The 23467-nt window shown below is 48.5% G+C and overlaps 1 protein-coding gene across 3 annotated transcripts in view; it reads left to right on the top strand.

The window, feature by feature from the left end:
* THUMPD2 (THUMP domain 2 tRNA and snRNA guanosine methyltransferase) overlaps positions 1 to 20521 on the top strand; it is an 87282-nt gene extending 66761 nt beyond the window's left edge. For all 3 annotated transcript variants that reach the window (XM_074989175.1, XM_074989174.1, XM_074989176.1), the window contains 2 exons: positions 5110 to 5227; positions 18398 to 20521. In XM_074989175.1, coding sequence (XP_074845276.1) covers positions 5110 to 5227; positions 18398 to 18737 — 458 coding nt within the window. In that variant the 3' untranslated portion in view covers positions 18738 to 20521. The remainder of the gene's footprint in view (positions 1 to 5109; positions 5228 to 18397) is intronic.
* The last annotated feature ends 2946 nt before the right edge of the window (positions 20522 to 23467 follow it).

Raw genomic sequence — 23467 nt, 5'->3', positions numbered from 1 at the left:
TTGCAGAAAGCCAGAAGGGAGAGCCCGCATGATTCTAGTAGTCCCAACGTGGGATTGACAGCAAAGGTTCCCCTTGCTTCTGCGCATGTCAGACCGCCCACCGCTCCCCCTTCTGGTGGCGCCAGACCTACTCACACAGGCCCAGGGGTCCATAGTGCACCCACACCCTCAAGGCCTGCGCCTACAAGCATGGCTAATCCATGGATCAGCTCCCTAGAGAGCACATGTACGGAGGGATTACAGCAAGTCCTGGAGAGTAGCCGACGGACCTCCACCAGGAAGACCTACAAGCAGAAATGGACTCGATTCATTGCATGGTGTTCTGCCAAGCAGTTAGCTCCCCTTGACGTCCCTATACCAGTAATACTAGAATACTTATTGGACCTCAAGAGGGGTGGGCTTTCCCTATCCTCGCTAAAGGTCCACCTCACCACTATATCTGCTTTTCGGCATGAAGAGGAGGGGCCCACGGTATTTGCCCATCCTATTGTTACCAGGTTCCTGAAGGGGCTGGTAAACCTGTACCCACCTCGGAAACCGCTTCCACCATCGTGGAACTTGGACCTGGTGCTCAGCGCGCTAACGGGCCCACCATTTGAACCCTTAGCCACAGTTCCCCTATGTCTCCTTACGATAAAAACAACCTTCCTCCTTGCAATTACGTCAGCTCGCAGGGTGAGTGAGCTCACAGCAGTTATGGCAACGCTGCCCTGCACAGTATTCTCAAAGGAGGCGGTAACTTTACGGCTGCACCCAGCCTTTGTTCCGAAGGTTTCTTCAGAGTTCCACCTTAACGAACCCGTAGTTTTACCCTCGTTTTACCCGAAGCCTCACAGCTCCAGCAAGGAGGCACGCCTACATCTCCTGGACGTGAGGAGGGCGTTGGCCTTGTACATAGACAGAACTAAGTCCTTCCGGAAAACGGAGAGACTTCTAGTCTCTCTCGCTCCCAGGTCAAAAGGAGAGGGTCTCTCTTCACAGAGAATCTCGAAGCACATTGTGTCCTGTATGAAAATGTGCTACGAACTTTGAAAGACTCCTTTACTGGCCCCGCCTAGGGCTCATTCCACCAGGGCGGTGGCGGCGTCAACAGCCTTTTTCAAGGGCATCACGTTAAAAGACATCTGTAGAGCGGCGACCTGGTCATCCTATGACACCTTCACCAAGCATTATGCCCTACATCGGGTATTCCAAGAGGATACCCGCCTCTCGACAGCAGTCCTTTCGGGGGCAAGCTGCACATAAACCGATTACCCACCTCCTTTCTTGGGTTACTGCTGGGTAGTCACCTATTGTGGAGCACCCACGGGGACACTCGATGAAGAAAGAGAAGTTACTCACCATAGTAACGATGGTTCTTCAAGATGTGTCCTCATGGGTGCTTCACCACCCGCCCATCCTCCCCACTTCGGATCTCTGTTTGGTGTTTTTCAGGAGCATCCGAGGCGGTTGGTCAAGGAACTGGCGGGGACCGGATCGCGCACGTGGCTGGGGACGCGCAGGGGAGCGGCGTGCGCCGGCGCATGCGCGGTCCGGCAGAAACTGTTGGAAAGTTTCCGATCTGCAGCGCTGAGGCGAGCCCGACACCTATTGTGGAGCACCCACGGGGACGCATCTCGAAGAACCATCGTTACTACGGTGAGTAACTTCTCTTTACAGAAAGATTCTGAGAATAGGATGGATGCAGAAGGTCACCAATTAGGAATTATATAGCAAGATACAGCCAAAAGAGAACCTGCTGCCGAAGGTTATAAAACAGAAGCTACAACTATTTGGACATATTTGCAGAATGGACGACGAGCGAAAAATCAAGACCCTGGTATTCAGCATAATGGACGGTTCGAATAGGAGAGGCAGACCCCACAGAGGATGGGTAGGTGATATAGTAGATTGGTGTGGAGCTAGTCTGCAGAAACTAAGCTACTCCACACTGGACAGGGAAAGATGGAAGGAAATAATGAGAGAGGCATCAGACACCAATGGGTGCTGAGACCACGGTTATTGATGATGAGAATGATATTAATTCATTGGCTTTCCAAAAGAAAGCATTCTGTCTATTTCGTTCATAAATGGAAAAGTTTACCCTATGTCTTGATCAGAGAATGTTCTGGGGAAAAAGAAAAAGCTATTTTCAGGAGATTAGCCTTTTTTATAGTTTCAGTGAAAGAAAATTTCGAGGTGGCATAAAAACTTCAGGTATTTGGAGAATCAGTTCAAAGAAAGCAGCTCAAAATAAAATTGACTACAGGCAGGCCTGCCTGTAAGCAGATTCTGTATGAGTAATCTAATGTCACTTCCTTCAATTTAACATTTTCATTTGAGCAAATTATTCTTGTAAATAAAGTGCCTGCAATGTTAACCACATAACTCCCACTTCAAAAGTAATTTGCAAACAGTTATTTATATTGAAGAGCATAACTATTTTGTAAATATGGAATTATGTGGTTTCATGTTCATTGACTTTTTGACATCTTGGCTGTCTCTACACTAGCATTGTGCTTTTCAAAGAGGCATGCAAATGAGGAGATTGAAAATGCAAATAAAGTGCAGATTTACACATCTGGCACCTCATTTGCATATTCTCCTTTAGAAAGCACTTCTTTCGAAAGAAAAATATGCAGTGTAGACATGGTTCTTTTGGAAATAAAGCCAGTTTTTGAAAGAACCTCATGCCTAAAAAATTTAGGAATAAGGTTCTTTCAGAAATAGGGTTTACTTTGGAATGAGCTGCATCTACACTGCTTTTTTTCTTTTGAAAGGAGAATATGCAAGTGAGGTGCCAGATACGTAAATCTGTGCCTCATTTACATTTTCAATTTTTTCATTTGCATGCCTCTTTTGAAAGCACAGTGCTAGTGTAGACACAGCCCTTTAGCAGATCATTTGAATGTACAGGTTGCACCTCTCTGATCTGGCACTCTTTCATCAGGCAACTTCTGTAGTCCAGCATGATTTTAATTAGCTGGATCACCACTTATTGTGGGTGAGGCCAAGTTTCCTGTGGTCCCGTAAAGTTTGTTTACAAACAGCAGTCCTGGCTTGCAGTGTTCTATGCTGTTATTTAGCAGTAATTTACTCCTATATGTATTGTAAGAGCCCAGTAAGCAGTGGAAATGTTGATAATACTGCTAGATAGTGTCCTCTGGTGGTCCAGCAAATTCTTTCGTTTGGCACCAGTCAGGTCCTGAGGGTGCTAGACTAGAGAGGTTCAACCTGTAAAAACAACACAGTTTTTATGGCTGCCTGCTTTGCAGACTGAACTGGGAGTATTGTTTCTCTGTTAGTAATAAACATTCTGCAAGCTAATTCATGCCCTCGTTGCTTGTAGCAGAATGTGGGACTGAAGCTACAATAATAGCATTTTTTTTCCTCAATGAAAAAAGGTAGGTAAAATATCCTTGGGGTTTCTTTTGTTCTAGATCTTTCAACAGCTATCATAGGTGTCCTATGTCAGGCATCTTTTGAGTGTTTCTTATGTGGTGGTGTTGGATTAAATGTTTTGTAACCATATGATAAGTGTGTACGGTTTTCCAGGTCTATAGCAAACTCAGTAGGCCTTAAAACAGGGATGGGCAATACTTGGTCTACCAAGCTGCCAAATCCTGCCTATGGACTGCCTCAGGCACAGAACAGCCAGCTGCTGATTTAAGTTGCTCCCTGCTTCCTGTAACTCTCTGCTCTCACGCTGGGAGGGAGGGGGAGGCTTTGCATACTTCTCCTGCTTCCTTGCAAATATCTCAGGTCCCACTGGCCAGTTTACAGTTTCTGGCCAATAGGAGTTCAGATTTTGCTGTGAGGGCAGGAGCAGCATTCATAGCCCCTCTCTTGCCTTTAGCATCCTGAGCAGAAAGCTAGAGGAAACAGACCCCAGTTTTGAATAGCCTGGGGCTGCAGCAGGCAGAGAGCCTGTCTCAGGGCCCTTCAGGGCTGCTGGCCAGGAGTCACCAAGGTAAGTTTCCTAGCCAGAGCCTGCCTCTGGCACCCTGGACTCTCCCTCCCTCTGATCTCTCACACCACATAATCCTAACCTTTGCCTGTCCTTTGCGCACCTCTGCACCCCTACCCCAGGTCACAATCCCCTTCTGCCCGAAGTCACAACCCAAACCCTTTCAACCCCTCCTGCACACCAGTCCCCTGCCCCAGATCACAACTGCCTACTTCACCCAGACTCCCTCCCAGACACCACACCCACTCATGTACCCTAGTTCCTTACTCCAAGCTCCCTTCTGGACCCAGCCTCCATCCTAGACCCATTACTGTCTCCGTTAATTTCCTGGAAGAATGTGGCCCTTGACCACTTTACATATTCTGCCCCCACCCCACCCCAAACAAACCAACCAACCAACCACTATTACTTGCCTCTGTGTTAAGATCACCTCCTTCACTAAGGCTCTGTCTGTCCTATCAACCTTAGGGAGGTATAGCTGCACTGCTGTAACGTTTCCCATGTAGCCACTCTCTCGTAGGAAAATCTCTCTTCCTCGTGTAGCACTATCTGCACCAGTGCTTTTGTCAGCAAAATATATATTCGTCATATTGTGGGGGGGGTTTTTCCCATACCCTTCACTGGCAAAAGATTTACCAACAAAAGTGGTGCTGTAGACAAAGTAAGACCTACTCCTGGATGGTCAATTTATACGTTCAGTGCACTCTTATTCTGTGAGTTATCCTCCAGCTCTGACAACCAAGTTGGGAAAACAATTCTTCAATCTCTAGTTTTTCTTAGACTACTTCTAAGTCACTGATAGTTTATCTGCAGAGATTGGAGGATGCATGCTGTCAAAGGCAAAGGAAATGTTATATGGTTACCTATTTCTTTGTGGAGACTAACAGCATGTATGTTATATACTCTTGCTCCACCATATCTACCTTTCAGGTGTGTACATGTGGACTCTGATGAAGCTGAAAGGGACTGTGGTCAATTGAGGAGGGAGCATATACATTGCCCCAATAGCTATGTTTTTTGGAGGGCTCTGAACACTACATGAAGGCTATGCGCTCCACAGGAGTGAGGATCTTTGTTGTCAACATGCTTGAACCATGGTTGCTACTCAGGCATTGCTCTTTTGTAAGTATAGCCAGTTTCAGAATCCAACTTCTGTTTTGCAGCATTGCCATTACCTTCAGAAAGTGTTGACATTGTGATTTCGGACATTCCATTTGGGAAAAAGTTCAGTATAACAGAAGACATAAAGCTTCTACCGAATATTCTTCGAGAAATGGAAAGGTATATATAATCTTTGAAACACTTTAGGTATTTTTTAAAATTTCTACTTCTTTTGTATTCTTGAGCATAAGACCCTCTTTTCTAAATGAACCCCCAAGTCTGTGGTCTGCACCCAGAAAGCTATACATATGTCCTTTGAGAAATTCTTGAATTGAGGGGGTTACTCTTTCCACAGCGTAATGTGGTAATAGGACTGCTACCCTTCTTACTGTTTTCACTTAGAGCTTATTTTGAAAGTTGGCTGAGTTTTCAGAGGTGGAGTATGCAAAGCATAAAACTGTTAAAAGTGGGATATGCATTTTGGAGACTCATACCAAATGACTCTGGATGGTTTTATTTTTATTTATGCTAGAGGGATCTTAACATGCTTGTGGAACAAGAGGCCTCTTACTTTTAATCTTAAATGTTGACAGGTTTTCATGTCCCATTTCTGGTGTACGTTCTACATGCTAGTCTCATTTCTGGAGGAAAACGCTTTTGGCTTGGGGTCCTTTTTAGCATTTCTTTTATGGGGAACACTAGGACTGCTTATCTGTGTTGTCACACTTAGAGCCATTTTAAATGTTAGAATGTTTTAAAGACAAAGTAAGCTTTTTACACGTTTTGAATACAGTTTAATAAAAGAGTAAAGTGTTAAGACATGAACCTAAAACTTCTCAGAGAATTATTATGTTGGTAATAGAATGTTTGTGGAAAAAATGAAGGGGAAGATAAACGAGACACAAAGTGAAAGGCCAGTGACAGACTTCTTCCTTCCATTTCTCTGTTAGAACTTTTCCTGCATCTCTCACTTTTTCTGTAACATACTGAAAGGCTTTTGCTTTTCTCTGCTGTTCTTCTGCCTCTCGTTTTCTTGTTTAACACCACTCCTTTTGTTTTCTTGAAAAATGCATGTTCTTTGAGTGATTGCTCAGGTACCTTTCAAGTTGGGTGTGCACTGGTGCATGCCCAGTTGCTGGAAGCTTTTTTGCCCTAGCCAGTAGCCATAGGGTGCGTGTGGTGCCTTCTGGAGTGAACCAACATGGTGACCAATGTATGTGCTGCCCAACCCCCAACCCTCAGTTCCTTCTCACCATGTTGTCGGTTGCTAGAGCTCTCTCTACTCTTCTCTGTTAGTTCAGCAGGATAGCCATTAACTGTAAATTATTTAGTAATAGTTAGTGTGAATAGTTACCACTTAGTTGTTAGAGAGTTGGGGTGGGACTTTAACCCCTCTCTGCTCTTCGGTGCCAAGGGAGGCCTGGCTTTCCAGGTTTTCAGACCTATTCAAAATGTGGCAAGTGACTGCCCAAAGGTAACCCGCACAGGACTTGTTTAAGTTGCCTCAGTGAGGCACACCTTCACACACACACAGGCTCCATCTGTAAGGCCTTCAAGCCTAGGACTCTAAAAGGCAGAGTGCAACGTTTAAAAGTCTTACTAATGGAGGCGGCCTTGTGCCCAGACATTTCCTCTGCGGGAGCTTAGAGTGGTGCATCCTCGGTGCAGAGCGCTCCAGCACCGTTGGTGCCATCAGAAAGCTCCCAGCATTGGGACCAGGTGTTGGCGCCTAGCTCTGCAAGGCGACACAGGAGTCAGTCCCCAGTGTCTCGCAAGAAAAAGAGGTATGAAAGGGGCCAGTCCCCAGAGAGGGTAAAGCACCAAGAACCCTCCAAGGCATCTGCCAGATTGCACTGTCAGTTGGGTCATTAAGTATGGGCATTGACGCCGGTGCGAGAGCATGTTCTCCGAGGCTGCCCTCAATGCTGGAGGCACTCAGCATGGTGCAGGGTCTGTTACAGATCCTGATACTGGGACCAACACTGCACCGGGAGTCCACATCTCCACCAGAGGGGCCATCCCAGACACAAGTGCCAACTCAGAGCACCGGGCAAGCGTCATCTTTTGCGGCACTGTCACTGTTCCTGGCACTGGACCAGCTTTCACAGGGCAGACCACCGATGATGACCCTGCTTAGCATGCCCAACCATGCAGTGCAAGGTCAACAGGAGTCTGTGCAAGCCCTGGGTCCCATGGCACCACCCTGTTTGCTGGTGTTGGAATTGGCATCAGTCTGACTCGTATTACTCCAACTCGGCTAGGAGCAGGAGTACGAGGATGTTGCACTGCAGCTGGCACAGATGGAAGAGCCATTACTCTGTGGATGATGGTTGGCAGGCATCCTCCCAAGGCGCACTCCAGTGGCCTTTTTGGACCCTGTGGGCATTTCATGAGACATGGGCAGGCCATGGGACTCCCATCCTGGGCACCTGGCACTCCCCAGGCGCCGCGGGTGGTGCCATTGGCATGACTGGATGTGCCTCTGCCAGAACAGTTGCAGGGGCTGACTGTGTCGGAGGCCCCTTTGGTGGGGTTGGCACCAATGTCGGCACAGTCACAGACAGAACTGGCCCAGCTCTGGTCACTGCCCATGCAGGCACTGGGACCTACAGCACCGTTGGTAACAGCACTGATGGGCCTGGTGCTGTCCCAGGCGCCGAGTTACCAGGATGTGCCCCTAACACAGCTTGCCCTATTCTCAGGTGTATTACCCCAGCTGCCAAGTGGGGGACTTAAATGGGGGATTTAGGCTTACCGCTCTTGCTGGTAGGCATGGAAGGGGGCAGGTGCGTCATCCTTGCCCTCCCCAGACGAAGCCTTGGCTGGGTCCTCGGCATCCCCAGTCATGGAGGACAGTAGGACATATCAGCAATTGCTGCACAGGGTAGCCCAGGGCCTGGGAGTACAAGCTGAGGAGGTCGGGGATGAAACGGACCCAATGAGAGAGATCTTCTCTGCATTGGGACCAACAAGAGTAGCATTGCCCGTTATTAAAACAATTGCCAGTGTGGCAGACCCCAGCCTCTGTTCTACCCACAGCCGGAAGGAATGAGCATCAGCACTTTTTTCCCGCTCAGGGCAATGAGCGTCTGTTCACACACCCTCCCCCTGACTCTCTTGTCATTGATTCAGCAAATCAGAGAGAGACAAGCGTTTCAGGGCCCATCCCCAAAAAACAGAGAGGCCAAACACCTGGACTTATATGATAGAAAGGTTTATTCGATGGGAGGCCTACAGTTAAGGATTGCTAACTAGCAGGCTCTGGTTAGCAGGTATGCATACAACATGGTCAGTTCCTTATCCCGTTTCTTGGAGCTGGTCCCGCTGGACAGTAAGCCTGATTTTTAAGGCGGTGATGGAGGAACATAAACTTATATCCAGGGCAGTACTGCAGGCAGCACTGGATGCAGCAGATGCTGCCACCAGGGTCATGGCCTCGGCGTTAGCCATGCGTAGGGGAGCATGGTTACAAGTTTCAGGACTCACCTATGAGATCCAGCAAACCATCCAGGACCTACCCTGCGAGGGCTCATCCCTATTTTTGAAAAAGACGGACAGAAGTCTTCAAAGCCTAAAAGACTCGAGGGCCCCCTTACACTTGCTTGGCCTGCATATCCCAGCAACCTAACATTGACACTTTACTCCTAGACCTCCATTCAGACAATTCCCTCAACAACAGAAGGATACTAGTCAGAGAAGGGGTCATGTGAACAGAAGGTGCCATGGCCAGCAGATTCACGGCCAGGGTCATCAAAAACCCCCACTGGGGCCTAAACAACAGTTTTGATGGCATGGTCGGAAGCAGCACGCCAGTCACCACCCTAGTTCCAGCTTGGCTTTTGTTTTCATTCTGCCTATCCCCCTTGTACCGTGCTTGGTGCAACATAACCGCTGGCTAATCTAGTGAGGAGGGCGTTAAACTAGGTTCGATGGGGGCAGGGGAGCAAAGCCCACAGGTAAGTGGACAGCATGAATACATGGGAGATGAATTTGAAATGGGAGGGAGTATGGGCTACAATGGGAGAGTAAAAAGAGGGCCAGGGCAAAACTGGGAGGCAAGACCAAATCAATGTCTGAGATGCCTATATACAAATGCAAGAAGTATGGGAAATAAACAAGAAGAATTGGAAGTACTAATAAACGAATACAACTATGATATTGTTGGCATCACAGAAACTCGGTGGGATAATACTCATGATTGGAATGTTGGTATTGAAGGGTACAGTCTGCTTAGGAAGGACAGACAGGGAAAGAAGGGAGGAGGTGTTGCCTTGTATATTAAAAATGTACACACTTGGACAGAGGTGGAGATGGACGTAGGAGATGGACGGGTTGAAAGTCTCTGGGTTAGACGCAGAGGAGTAAAAAACAAGGATGGGGTCCTACTAGGAGTCTACTACAGGCCCCCTAGCCAGGTGGAAGAGGTGGATGAGGCTTTCTTTAAACAGCTAACAAAATCATCCAGGGCCCAGAATTTGGTGGTAATGGGGGACTTCAACTATCCAGGTATATGTTGGGAAACTAATACAGCAGGGGACAGACTGTCCAATAAATTCTTGGATTGCACTGCAGATAACTTTTTATTCCAAAAGGTTGAAAAAGCTACCAGAGGGGAAGCTGTTCTAGATTTAATTTTAACAAATAGGGAGGAAATTATTGAGAATTTGAAAGTGGAAGGATGCTTGGGTGAAATTGATCATGAAATCATAGAGTTCACAATTCTAAGGAAGGGTAGAAGGGAAAACAGTACAATAGAGATAATGGATTTCAGGAAGGCAGATTTTGGTAAACTCAGACAGCTGGTAGGTAAGGTCCCATGGGAAGCTAAACTGAGGGGAAAGACGGCTGAGGAGAGCTGGCAGTTTTTCAAAGGGACATTATTAAGGGCCCAAAAGCAAGCTATCCCACTGTATAGGAAAGATAGAAAACATGACAAAAGACTGCCTTGGCTTAACCAGGAGATATTTCATAATCTCAAACTAAAAAAGGAATTGTATCAGAAATGGAAACTAGGACAAATTACAAAGGATGAATATAGGCAAACAACACGAGCATGCAGGAGCAAGATTAGAAAGGCTAAGGCACAAAATGAGCTCAAACTAGCTACAAGCATAAAGGGAAACAAGGCTTTTTACAAATACATTGGTAACAAGAGGAAGACTAAGGAGAGTGTAGGGCCATTGGTCAGTGAGGAGGGAGGGAATTTGGAAATGGCAGAGATGTTTAATGATTTCTTTGTTTGGTCTTCACTGAGAAATCTGAAAGCATGCCTGACATAGAGAATGCTAGTGAAAAAGGGGTAGGTTTAGAAGTTGAAATAGGAAAAGAACAAATTAAAATTTACTTAGAGAAATTAGATGTCTGCAAATCACCAGGGCCTGATGAAATGCATCCTAGAATCCTCAAGGAGCTGATAGTAGAGGTATCTGAGCCTTTAGCAATCATTTTTGGTAAATCGTGGGAGACGGGAGAGATTCCAGAAGACTGGAAAAGGGCAAATATAGTATCCATTTATAAAAAGGGGAACAAGAATAACCCGGGAAACTGGAAAGATAATGGAGCAGGTAATTAAAGAAATCATCTGCAAGCAATTGGAAAGTGGTAAGGTGATAGGGAACAGCCAGCATGGTTTTGTTAAAAACAGATCATGTCAAACCAATCTGATAGCTTTCTTTGATAGAATAACGAGTCTTGTGGATAAGGGAGAAGTGGTGGATGTGGTATACCTAGACTTCAGTAAAGCATTTGACACGGTCTCACATAATATACTTATCAATAAACTATGCAAATACAACTTAGATGGGGCTACTATAAGGTGGGTGAACAACTGGCTGGATAACTGTACCCAGAGAGTAGTTATTAATGGTTTTCAATCCTGCTGGAAAAGTATAACTAGTGGGGTTCCGCAGGGGTCTGTTTTAGGACCGGTTCTGTTCAATATCTTCATTAACGATTTAGATATTGACATAGAAAGTACACTTATTAAGTTTGCAGGTGATACCAAGCTGGGAGGGGTTGCAACTTCTTTGGAGGATAGGGTGATAATTCAAAAGGATCTGGATAAACTGGAGAAATGGGCTGAGGTAAACAGGATGAGGTTTAATAAGGACAAATGCAAAGTGCTCCACTTAGGAAGGAACAATCAGTGTCACACATACAGAATGGGAAGGGACTGCCTAGGAATGAGTACAGCAAAAAGGGATCTAAGTGTTCTTCCTCGAGTGTCCCCGTGGGTGCTCCATGATAGGTGTCGGGCTTGCCCCGGTGCCGCAGGTCGGATCTTTTCAGCAGTTTCTGCCAGACCGCGCATGTGCCGGCGCGCGCCGCTGCCTTGCGCGCTCCCGGCTGCGTGCGCGATCCGGTCCCCACCAGTTCCTCTTTAACCGCCATCGGCTGCAGACAGAATCCGCTCAGGCTATGGCCAGAGTTAGCGTATTTAATGTTTTTAAAGTGTTTAGAGCTTCTTTTTCAGTCTTTAGCTTAAGTTAGCTTGTTATTGTTTTCAAAAAAAAAAAAAAAAAGAAAAGAGACTAAAAAGTAAAGTTTTACAGCCTTAGTAGCAAGCGGAGCAGCGGAGGCCCGGGAACGTAAGGCCATTGGGCCTCCTGCCGCAGCAGGCTGAGTCCGAGAGGGGAACAGGCACAGAGAAGGTGCTAAGTACCCTATTAACAACTCAGACTCACCACAATGTCCTCAGCAGGATTCAAAAAGTGTGAGTCATGCCGCAAAGGTCTCCATCTCCGGAACAGTGCCCGTGTTGCCATGGTCGCCCCTATCATGCGGGGCATAGACACCATAGGCATACTCCCAGGGACAGATCCCCCCAGATGGTTCAATATCCCCGAGGGCAATCGCGGACGGGGACGGAAACGCAGATATCTCAGGGGGAGTTGATTCTGGAACCCCGAGATTTTCCCTCGCAAGTATCTAGCGAGAGGATGTATCACCGTCAACAGGACCCAGAGGGGTCCAGAGAGGCTTACCCTAGCGGTTCCTCGCTATCTTCCCCTGACGAGGCCACGGCCCCAGGGGACGTCCATCCTCCGGATGATCTCAAACAATTCCAAGAGCTGTTTAAAGGGGTGGCCTTCACGCAAGGCATCCAAACAGCAGAGGTGCAGGAGAAACACCATAAGCTCCTTAAAAACCTGAGACCTCCGACCTCTTCCAAAATAGCTATTCCGCTGATGAAGCAATCATGGAGTCCGCCACCACAATATGGCAGACCCCTGCGTCCACTCCGCCTATAAACAAGAGAGCGGATAAGAAGTACTTCGTCCCGACGAAGGGCATGGAGTTTCTGTTCAGCCACCTGCAACCAAATTCTCTGGTGGTGGAATTGTCTCAACAGAGGTCAAAAACTTCTCAGTACAAGACGGGGAATGGACAAGATGCCAAGAAACTAGAGTTGTTCGGCAGAAAGGTCTATTCCTCCTCTATCCTACTGTTGAGAATGGCGAATTACGCAGCGCATCTAGCGAACCATAATTTCGACAGCTACTCCAGGCTGACTTCCCTCATGGACTCCCTTCCAGAGGACACGAAGCCGGTGCTCAAGGCCATCGTGCAGGAAGGCTACGCAGCCTCGAGGACAGGAGTTCAGATCGCCCTAGTTGTAGCGGATACGGCAGCACGCACAACAGCTACGGCAGTGGTCATGAGCCGGGAGTCCTGGCTCCAGACATTGGGTATCCCGAGGGATCTGCAGGTGAAGATCGTTGATCTCCCCTTTGACACGCAGAAGCTGTTTGCAGCATCAACCACAGCGTCCCCAGTACCACAGGGGCTACAAGCAAGGGCGACATCAACAGCACCAACAGTACAGAACTCCCAGGCGACGTTCTCAACAGAGCCGTACGTCCTCGGGGCAGGGCCAAAGGCCAGAAGTTTGACACACAGATTGAGGGCTGCACTATCACTACCATCGTGCAATGTCATCCGAAGCTACTGTTCCACCATCGCCTCCGACCATTCTACGACCAGTGGCAAAAGATCACCACAGACAAATGGGTACTGGAGATCATAGCCACGGGTTACGCGATTCCCTTCCAGTCCCTCCCACTGCCACGACCTCCACCCAGACCCCACCAAAAGGACGCCTCCCACGAAGCGAGACTCAAGCAGGAGGTAGGCCATCTTATGCTTATAGGGGCAGTGGAAAGAGTGCCGGAGTAACTCCGAGGGAAAGGGTTCTACTCAAGATACTTCCTCACAGAGAAAAAGACAGGAGGCTGGATGCCCAGCCTAGATCTTCGAGGCCTCAACCGGTACTTGCGCAAGCAACGCTTTCGGATGATCACAGTCGCCTCTATACGTACGGCACTGGACAATGGAGATTGGTTCGCAGCCCTCGACTTACAAGACGCGTATTTCCATATAACTATTCACCCGGCTCACAGGCGTTTTCTCCGGGTTATGGTAGGCAAAGAACATTTTCAGTACAAGGTTCTGCCGTTCGGCCTCTCCTCGGCCCCCAGAGTCTTCACCAAGACCTTGACAGTGGTGTCAGCCTACCTGCACAGACAGGGGGTGTTTATATTCCCATATCTGGGGAAAAAAAAAAAAAAAAAAGACTGCCTACTGAAAGGGGCCTCGAAGGAGGAGGTACTTCGCATGATACGCGTCACAGAAGACACGTTCTCTTTGCTGGGCCTGGTCATCAATCTGGCAAAATCAAAGATAGACCCCGCACAGGACATAGAGTTCATAGGGGCACTTATAAATTCTATCACAGCAAGGGTTTATCTACCAGATGCCCGCTTTCGCGCCATTGGTTCCCTCGTGCAAGTCGTCACCTTCAGCCCTATGGTGCCGGTTCTGACGTGCTTACAGCTGCTGGGCCACATGGCAGCAGCAATGTTTGTGGTACAGAATGCCCGATTGCATAGGCGCAGCATGCAGCACTGGCTGGCGAGCGTCTACATACCGGCAGCACACACTGTACACAGGGTGGTGTCGCCCACGACAGAGGTGCGCAGATCCCTGCAATGGTGGCTGAACCCCAAGAACATGCTAACAGGGGTGCCCTTTCACCAACCACAAATATCTGTTTTTCTCACTACCGACGACTCCCACATAGGGTGGGGAGCACACATGGGCGAAAAGGTGACGCAAAGACTGTGGTCCTCCAGTCAGTGCACATAAATATACTGGAGCTCAGAGCAGTGTTCAACGCCTGCAAACACTTTCGAGACCATATACAAGGCAAGTAGTCGGGATCAGTACAGACAGTACCTCCACCATGTTTTATATAAATCGACAAGGAGGAGCTCGGTCCCATGCCTTATGTGCGGAAGCAGTCCGATTGTGGAACTGGTGCATCGCCAACAATATAACCTTGAAAGCCTCGTAGTTACCAGGCGCTCACAATGTGAAGGCAGACCAGTTGAGCAGGCGCTTCACACTCACACACGAGTGGCAGATCCGTCCCGATCTGCTACGACCGATTTTTCACGCATGGGGATTTCCCTAGGTAGACCTGTTTGCCACTCAACACAACAAGAAGTGCCCGCAATACTGCTCCAGGGCAGGACTGGGACGGGGGTCCCTGGGGGACGCATTCGTGATCTCCTGGAGGGGCCCCCGGCTCTACGCCTTTACTCCCACAGTGCTTATCCACAAAATCGTGCAGAAAGCCAGGAGAGAGAGAGCCCGAATGATCCTAGTAGTCCCAACGTGGGATCGACAGCAATGGTTCCCCTTACTCCTGCGCATGTTGGACTGTCCACTGATGCCCCTCCCGGTGGTGCCAGACCTGCTCACGCAAGCCCAGGGGTCCATAGTGCATCCACACCTCCGAGGCCTGCGACTGCAAGCATGGTTAATCCATGGCTCAGCTCCCTAAAGAGCACGTGTACGGAGGGAGTGCAACAAGTCCTAGAAAGTAGCAGGAGGACTTCCACCAGGAAGCCCTATAAGCAAAAATGGACTCGATTCACTGCATGGTGTTCTACCAAGCAATTAGCCCCCCTTGCTGCGCATATACCTGTAACACTAGAGTATTTACTGGACCTCAAGAGAGGCGGACTCTCCCTATCCTCGTTGAAGGTCCACCTTGCTGCTGTATCGGCTTTCAGACATGAAGAGGAAGGGCACACGGTGTTTGCCCATCCCATGGCTACCAGGTTCCTCAAAGGGCTGGTCAACCTATACCCCCCTCGGAAACCGCTTCCACCTTTGTGGAGCTTGGACCTGGTGCTTAATGCGCTAATGGGACCACCGTTTGAACCCTTAGCCACGGTTTCCCTCCGTCTCCTTACGATAAAGACGACCTTCCTTCTTGCAATCACGTCAGCTCACAGGGTGAGTGAGCCTGCGGCAGTAATGGCAACGCCACCCGCCACAGTAATTTCCAAGGAGGCGGTAACCTTACGGCTGCATCCAGCCTTTGTTCCCAAAGTTTCTTCAGAGTTTCATATTAACAAACCTATAGTTTTACCCTCGTTTATCCAAAGCCTCATAACTCCAACAAAGAGGCGCGCCTACACCTCCTGGACGTGAGGAGGGCGCTGGCTTTCTATATAGACAGGACTAAGTCCTTCCGGAAAACTGATAGACTCCTAGTCTCTCTCACTCCCAAATCAAAAGGAGAAGGTCTCTCTTCGCAGAGAATCTCGAAGCACATCGTATCCTGCATAAAAATGTGCTACGAACTTAGAAAAACTCCTTTACTGGCCCCGCCTAGGGCTCACTCCACTAGGGCGGTGGCGGCAGCATCAACAGCCTTTTTCAAGGGCATTGCGCTAAAAGACGTTTGCAGAGCGGCGACCTGGTCATCCTATGACACCTTCGCCAAGCATTATGCCCTACACAGGGTATTCCAAGAGGATACCCGTCTCTCGACAGCGGTCCTCTCGGGGACAAGCTGCACATAAACCGATTACCCACCTTCTATCTTGGGTTACTGCTGGGTAGTCACGTATCGTGGAGCACCCACGGGGACACTCGATGAAGAAAGAGAAGTTACTCACCGTAGTAACGATGGTTCTTCAAGATGTGTCCCCATGGGTGCTCCACCACCCGCCCATCCTCCCCACTTCGGATCTCTGTTTAGTATTTTTCAGGAGCATCCGAGGCAGTTGGTCAAGGAACTGGCGGGGACCGGATCGCGCACGCGACCGGGAGCGCTCAAGGGAGCGGCGCGCGCCGGCGCATGCGCGTTCCGGCAGAAACTGCTGAAAAGATCCGACCTGCGGCGCTGGGGCGAGCCTGACACCTATCGTGGAGCACGCACGGGGACGCATCTTGAAGAACCATCGTTACTACGGTGAGTAACTTCTCTTTATAGTGGACCACAAGCTAAATATGAGTCAACAGTGTGATGCTGTTGCGAAAAAGGCAAACATGATTCTAGGATGCATTAACAGGTGTGTTGTGAACAAGACACGAGAAGTCATTCTCCCGTTCTACTCTACTCTGGTTAGGCCTCAGCTGGAGTATTGTGTCCAGTTCTGGGCACCGCAGTTCAGGAAGGATGTGGAGAAATTGGAGAGGGTCCAGAGGGGAGCAACGAGAATGATCAAAGGTCTAGAGAACATGACCTATGAAGAAAGGCTGAAAGAATTGGGCTTGTTTAGTTTGGAAAAGAGAAGATTGAGGGGGGACATGATAGCAGTTTTCAGGTATCTAAAAGGGTGTCATAAGGCAGAGGGAGGGAACTTGCCTCTGAGGATAGAACAAGAGGCAATGGATTTAAATTGCAGCAGGGGAGGTTCAGGTTGTACATTAGGAAAAAGTTCCTAACTGCCAGGGTGATCAAACACTGGAACGAATTGCCAAGGGAGGTGGTAGAATCTCCATCACTGGAGCTATTTAAGAAGAGGTTAGATAGATGGCTTTCAGGGATGGTCTAGAAAATGCTTGGTCCTGCCATGAGGGCAAGGGGGCTGGACTCGATGGCCTCTCGAGGTCCCTTCCAGTCCTACTCTTCTATGATTCTGTAACTTTGGACCAGAGGGGCCTACGCACAGTGGAAAGGGGATATGCTATCCACTTTTCCTCATAAGCCCCCCTTCCCACCTACCTTCCCTGTCTGTCGTCAGGGACCCTTCTCACAAGAGTCTGCTCAGGCAGGAGATACGGTCCCTCCTTCAACGAGTGGCTATAGAGGAGGTTCCCCATCAGTTTTGGGGAAAAGGGTTTTATTCCTGTTATTTCCTAATTCTGAAGGCAAAAGGGAGGCTCAGGCCCATTTTGGACCTGCAAAACCTAAACAAATTAATAAAAAATATAAAGTTTCATATGATATCCCTGGGCCTAATCATTCCAATGCTGGAACAGGGGGACTGGTTTGCCACACTCGAGCTACAGGATGCATATCATAGAGCGGAAGAGTACAGCCTGGTTTGCGTTCAGGGCTTCAGCTGGAATTCTGTTGTTTCCTAGTGCTTTTCCATTGGTGAGAGCATCACGAGCTTGAGAAAGGTCCTCCTCCATAGGCTCTGCATCTAGCTCAGACATTTCTGGAGGAGTTGGGATGAGGTTGTCAAGTTCGGGTTGTGTTGTGCACTTATGGGAATAAAGACTTGAGTAGTGTTCCACCCATCTGGACATCTGCAGCTTCTTGTCTGTGATCACCTGTCCATTTAAATGCTTCAGTGCGGTGACTGTGGGTCGCTGCATTGCTATAAAATAGCAGAGTGGAGAAGCCACTGCTTAGGCATGTAGAAAGCCCACATAAGGATATGCATCCTACGGTTTGGGTATGCAAGTAATTAGTCAACTAAACGGTGCCTCAACCTGCACAGCGTTTATGTCCATGCTACCTGGGCATGCAGTTTCTGTACTACACGTAACACTACAAATGAAGACTAACTTAAGGAAAAGGTCTTTTTATATTATAGTTTAGAGGCTCTGGAAAATCAGTCCAAAACCTCCAATTGCCATCAGTTAAGTCTGGAAAAAGTGTCTGTGGGAGTCAGAAGATCATCTTTTCAGTTTGAGAATTATGATGAAACAAGAAACCTTAGCAGGCACTTGTGTTCACTGACTTAGGACTTTAGTATCTAAAATCTCAGTATCTTTGAAGGGTGAAAGATACTGACATACTCTTTGCAAAGAACTGTCATAGGTCTGTTTTTGCTACAGCTGCATTAGCATTAGCTGGTCTTTTGTTAATCCACAGGCAGTTTTGAGCAAGCTCTTGGCTGCGTGGTGGGGCTCAGCTCCTGCCTTGTGTGCCATTGAAAATTGACTCATATGCCACTCTTGGCACCTGTGCCATGGTTTGCTGACCCCTGTACTTCAGTCTTAGGGGCACGAAGACCCCATGGATAGAATGCACGGTGTAATAAGCATACACAACTAACCATGGTTTGCGTATGTGTGTTTTGTTTTGATTTTTATTGTCAGAGTGCTTCATGTCGGGGGCACAGTTGTATTACTTATGAGTCAAGATCTCCACAAACACGTGTGTGGCTGTATTAGCAATCGTGTTGAAAATGATACGTCCTTGAACACCACCAGTGATGGCAAGAATGGAACTGCTATGGTGAAAGATTTGAAGCCCAAAGAGAAAAATGAGAATCCAAGAAATGTTTCTTTGTTTAAAGTGGTAGAGACTGAACACTACAACAATAAAATTAGATGCTTTGGGTCTTTGTCAGCAGTTGAATCCTATAAAGTTAGCCTTGGAAAAACAGATGCTTTCATATACAAATATCGCAAGATTGCTGCTGCTGGAAAGCAGTAGCATTCTGAAAGTGAACGTGGATTTTATTTGAAGGTATATTGCACTGAAACACCTGAACCATTTGGTCCTAATTTGGGGACATTGTGCCACTGTTAAGCAAACCTTTTTATTGGGGCAGGTGTACAGTGTTCCTTTCCCTACTCTGCTCCTCCCACCTTAAATCTACTTCTTTCTTTAGTGAAGAATTCAGTAGTGTCAAAGTGGTGGTGATGATCCTCCAACAACGTTAAATTGGCCACAATAAAGTACTGAAATGAGGTCAAATTGTGAGGCATTGTTCAAAAAAAGCACCTGTTTACCTAAGGAATAAAAATCCTGTAAGGGCCTCGTAGTTTGGTCTATGCTCTTCTAGGTGAGATCAGGATTTAACTTGCTGCCACTATAGTGCAATAATGTGGGCGTGCCTTCCTAAACATAGGAAACTCATGCACTGTGCCAGATTTACTGATTGTATAGTGATTATATTACTAATTTAGTTTTCCTAATTAGCACTGAAAGTTGATCTTGTACCAAGAGTGTAAAAAGTAATCAACTCCAGTTGAGAATCCGAAGGCGCATGGTTGCAGCAATCATATTTGGGAGATCACAGTATTTATAATTTCAGTAATATGTTAGCAAAGTCACAAGCACTCTGACCCTGCATTGTAAATAGAGATTTACAACTCATTCTGTATTATATACCTAACACTGCAGGTTGTTTTAAAAGGGAAGGTGTAGTCATCTCCTTCACCAGCACCTTCAGTCATTATCCTGGTATCTCTCAAGACATACTGGGGGAGGCAAGGAATACTACTTTCTGTGGCAGGGCCAGGGAAAAGGGCCTCTTCAGAGGGAGCCCAAACAAGCAGAAGGGCCTGTGGAGCACTAGCAGGGCAGTCACAGGCAGCTGGTGGGAGATGGCTCAGTTCAGTTGGGGCCGGCTGACTCCATGATTGGTGTAATAAGAGGCCTTTAAAAGCCCTTCACAGGGGGAAGGGTGGAGAGAGAGAGCTGAGGAGACCAGCGTAGTGGGAGCGGAGGATAGGATAGGATCGGATCAGGAACACCAACACCAGAAACCACAGAGGGAGAATAAGGAGCTTCAGCAGATCAAGAGTGGGTACTCACTGCTGCTGCAGCTCAGAGAAGGTACTGGGGGAATTGTCTGGGGAAGTGGCCCAGGGAGAAGAGCTTCTGTGCCAAAGGCCAGGGGAGTCAGCCCTTCCCACTGGCAGGTGCATAGCGTCCATGGACCAGAACCTGGAAGGGACCAGGTTCCCCCCAGACTACTGAGGGCAACTGGGCCCTTAAGTGGGACTAGTGGATTGAATAGAGGCCAGAAGTCCAGGAACAAGACTGACTTTATCACGCCATGTGTTTATGCTGATGCCAGCATGCCCAGTGCAATACTCAGTAGGAGTTTCATGTCCTTTTCCTTATTTGTAGTTTCTTAGTATAATGTTGGGATGCTCCTAACCTTTTTAACTCAATCTTATTAACATTGTAATTCAGTGACAATGGTGTTCTTGTGAGACAGTTGCTGATGTCACTAACTATTTCATCTCAAGATGCTATGAATTAGCATCTCATGGTTGCCTGCCACCTGTTTCATCATGACAGCATTTTAGTGCTTTAAGATCATATTATCTAGGGTAATTTTTGTAAACTACTTATATTTAATACTTTTAGGACCCTGTGCCTTAATCTAGCTAAATTATTGTTTTACAGGCTGTGTAGGCTCATTGTTTTATTGCCTTAATTTATACCTAAGCTGCTTAGTAAATACCTAGATCTGTGGTCAACAGTAGCAAGGGTGGGAGGGGGGGAGTTGGAAGTCTTTACTGAAGCCTCTGATTAATCAACTGTATAGCAGTTACTTAAAAATGTGATGTAAAAGATCTAAAAATCCATTTATATTTTAACTTAAGTATACATAAACCTTTTAATGTTGTAATAAATCTAAGTCTCTGGTACTGGTATGAAATCAGTGCTATTCATGTTCTTTTGAGCAGGCATTGCATTTTACAGATATTAAATAGCTCAGCTTAATTTATTGCTTACCATTCTAAAGTTAGGTATGTCACTTTTTAGCTTGGAAGGGCTTGGCACTAAAGAGCTCAGCGGTGTCATTCACTACTCCCAGGTTAACAACAAGAAGTCCTGTGGCACCTTATAGACTAACAGATATTTTGGAGCATAAGCTTTTGTGGGCAAAGACACGCTTTCATCAGATGCATCTGATGCATCCGCATCTGATGAAGTGGGTCTGTGCCCATGAAAGCTTCTGCTTCAAAATATCTGTTCTTCTTCAAGTGTCCCTGTGGGTGCTCCACATTAGGTGTCGGGCTCGCCCGGCACCGCAGATCGGATCTTCCAAGCAGTTTCTGCCGGACCGCGCATGTGCCGGTGCATGCCGCTCCCTTGCACACTCCTGGCCACGTGCACGATCCGGTCCCCGCCAGTTCCTCTTAACCGCCGTCTGCTGCAGACGGAATCCGACTAGGCTACGGCCAAGTTAGCGTATTCAATGGTTTTTAGCTGTTTCCTTTAAAGTTTTCAAGTTCTTAGTCTATTGCTAAGTTAGCCAGTTGTTATTTTCAAAAAAAAAAACCAAGAAACAACAAGCGGGATGGAATTCAGTCCAGTCCTAGTACCAAGCGGAGCACCGGAGGCCAGGAGCCTAGGGCCATTAGCCCTCCTGCTGCAGCAGGCTATCCGAGAGGGGGAAAACAGCATAGAGAAGATGCTAAGTACCCCATTAACAACTAAAAGACTCACCAACAATGTCCTCTTCAGGATTCAAGAAATGTGAGTCTTGCCGAGAGGCAATGCCAGCGTCTGATGGGCACAGTCACTGTATAAGGTGCCTTGGGGCGTCCCATGTCACACAGAAATGCTCCTTCTGTGCAAAATTAACAGCCAGAGCAAGGAAGGACAGGGAGATGTGGCTTAAAATGCTGCTATTTGACAAGGCCCTCCAGCCAGACGTGCCAGAGCGGCCGCAGCAGGAGGGACCCTCCAGGGCCCAAAAAAGGAAAGCTGCCTCCCTCACCCCATCAGCGCAAAAACGGAAGAAAGTCTCCCCAACCCGATCCCTGCCGGCAGCAACAGCGAGCGGGATGGGAGGAGCGCACAGCCCCCAGCGTCAGCAACAGCTGATCGGCAGTGGTACGGAGAGCCACGTGGAGGCGGCTCAGCCTCCGATAATCAAACAGCCGCCCCGCCCCGCAGGCAGGGCGGCGGCTAAACAAGCGGCGGTACTGGCGGCACTGCAGGCAGCGGCACCAACCCCTGGGGAACCGGCGGTGCAGAGCGCGCAGGAAGGCAGCCTGCAGGCACCGGAGGACACCACCCGTGCGGCACCGCCCAAGAGCGTGCCAAGCGCGGCGCGGATGGGGCTGAGATCCCCTGCACGTCAGGGGGCGGAGCCACCCCCTCAAGGGAGGGGGAAGGCTGCACAGAAAACAAGGCACCTCAGCCCCTCTCCAGACAGGGCTGCAGAGTTGCTTTCTCTCAGCCCTCCGCTCATGCTGCAGACTCCAACTAGAAGGCAGGGGTCCCCCCTAGCCTACCCGGAGCCCCCGTCTCCATTTTTACAACCAGCCTCGCCCTGGCTGGGACCACCCTCACCCTTCTTGGGGTTTGAGCCGCTGGAGTACTATCACAAATCGCTCTCTCCAGTGTCCCGTGTCTCTCGACGATCTCGCTCCCCCAGGTGCAGGGGGTACGCACCAAGGGAGTGGTCCAGGTCACCTTCCCAAGAACAGTGCCCATGCTGCCATGGTTGTCCCTATCATGCGGGGCGTAGACACCACCGGCATTCTACCAGGGAAAGATCCCCACAGATGGTCCCTTATCCCCGAGGGCAATCGCAAACGGGAACAGAGACTCAAGTATCTCAGGGGGAACTGGTTATGGAACCCCGAGATTTTCCCTCGCAAGCTTCCAGCGAGCGGATGTACCATCGCCAACAGGAACTGGAAGGGTCCAGAGCGGCATATCCTAGTGGTTCCTCGCTCTCCTCCCCGGACGAGGCTATGGCCCTGGGGGACATCCATCCTCCGGACGATCTCAAACAGTTTCAAGAGCTGTTTAAAAGGGTGGCCTTCACGCAAGGCATCCAGACAGCAGAGGTGCAAGAGAAACACCATAAGCTCCTCAAAAATCTGAGACCTCCGGCCTCCTCCAAAATAGCAATACCGCTTGACGAAGCAATCTTGGAGTCCGCCATTACGATATGGCAGACCCCTGCGACTATTCCGCCTGTCCACAAGAGAGCGGATAAGAAATACTTTGTGCCGGCGAAGGGCATGGAGTTTCTGTTCAGCCACCCACAACCAAATTCCTTGGTGGTAGAGTCGTCGCAATAAAGATCAAAGACATCTCAATTCAAGACAGGGGGAACAGACAAACATGCCAAGAAGCTAGAGCTGTTCGGCAGAAAGGTCTACTCCTCCTCCACACTACTGTTGCGAATGGCAAATCATGCAGCGCATCTAGCGAACCACAATTTCGACAACTACACTAGGTTAACCTCCCTCATGGACTCGCTTCCAGAGGACAAGAAACCGGTGCTCAAGGCCATCGTGCAAGAAGGCTACATGGCCTCGAGGATGGGAGTTCAGATCGCCCTGGATGTTGCGGACACAGCATCACGCTCCACAGCTACGGCAGTGGTGATGCGAAGGGAGTCCTGGCTCCAGACTTCGGGTATACCGAGGGATCTGCAGGCAAAAATCGTCGATCTTCCC

Source organism: Carettochelys insculpta, chromosome 3 (assembly GCF_033958435.1).
Source record: "Carettochelys insculpta isolate YL-2023 chromosome 3, ASM3395843v1, whole genome shotgun sequence".
Lineage (NCBI taxonomy): Eukaryota > Metazoa > Chordata > Testudines > Carettochelyidae > Carettochelys > Carettochelys insculpta.
This window is presented reverse-complemented; position numbering and strand designations above follow the sequence as displayed.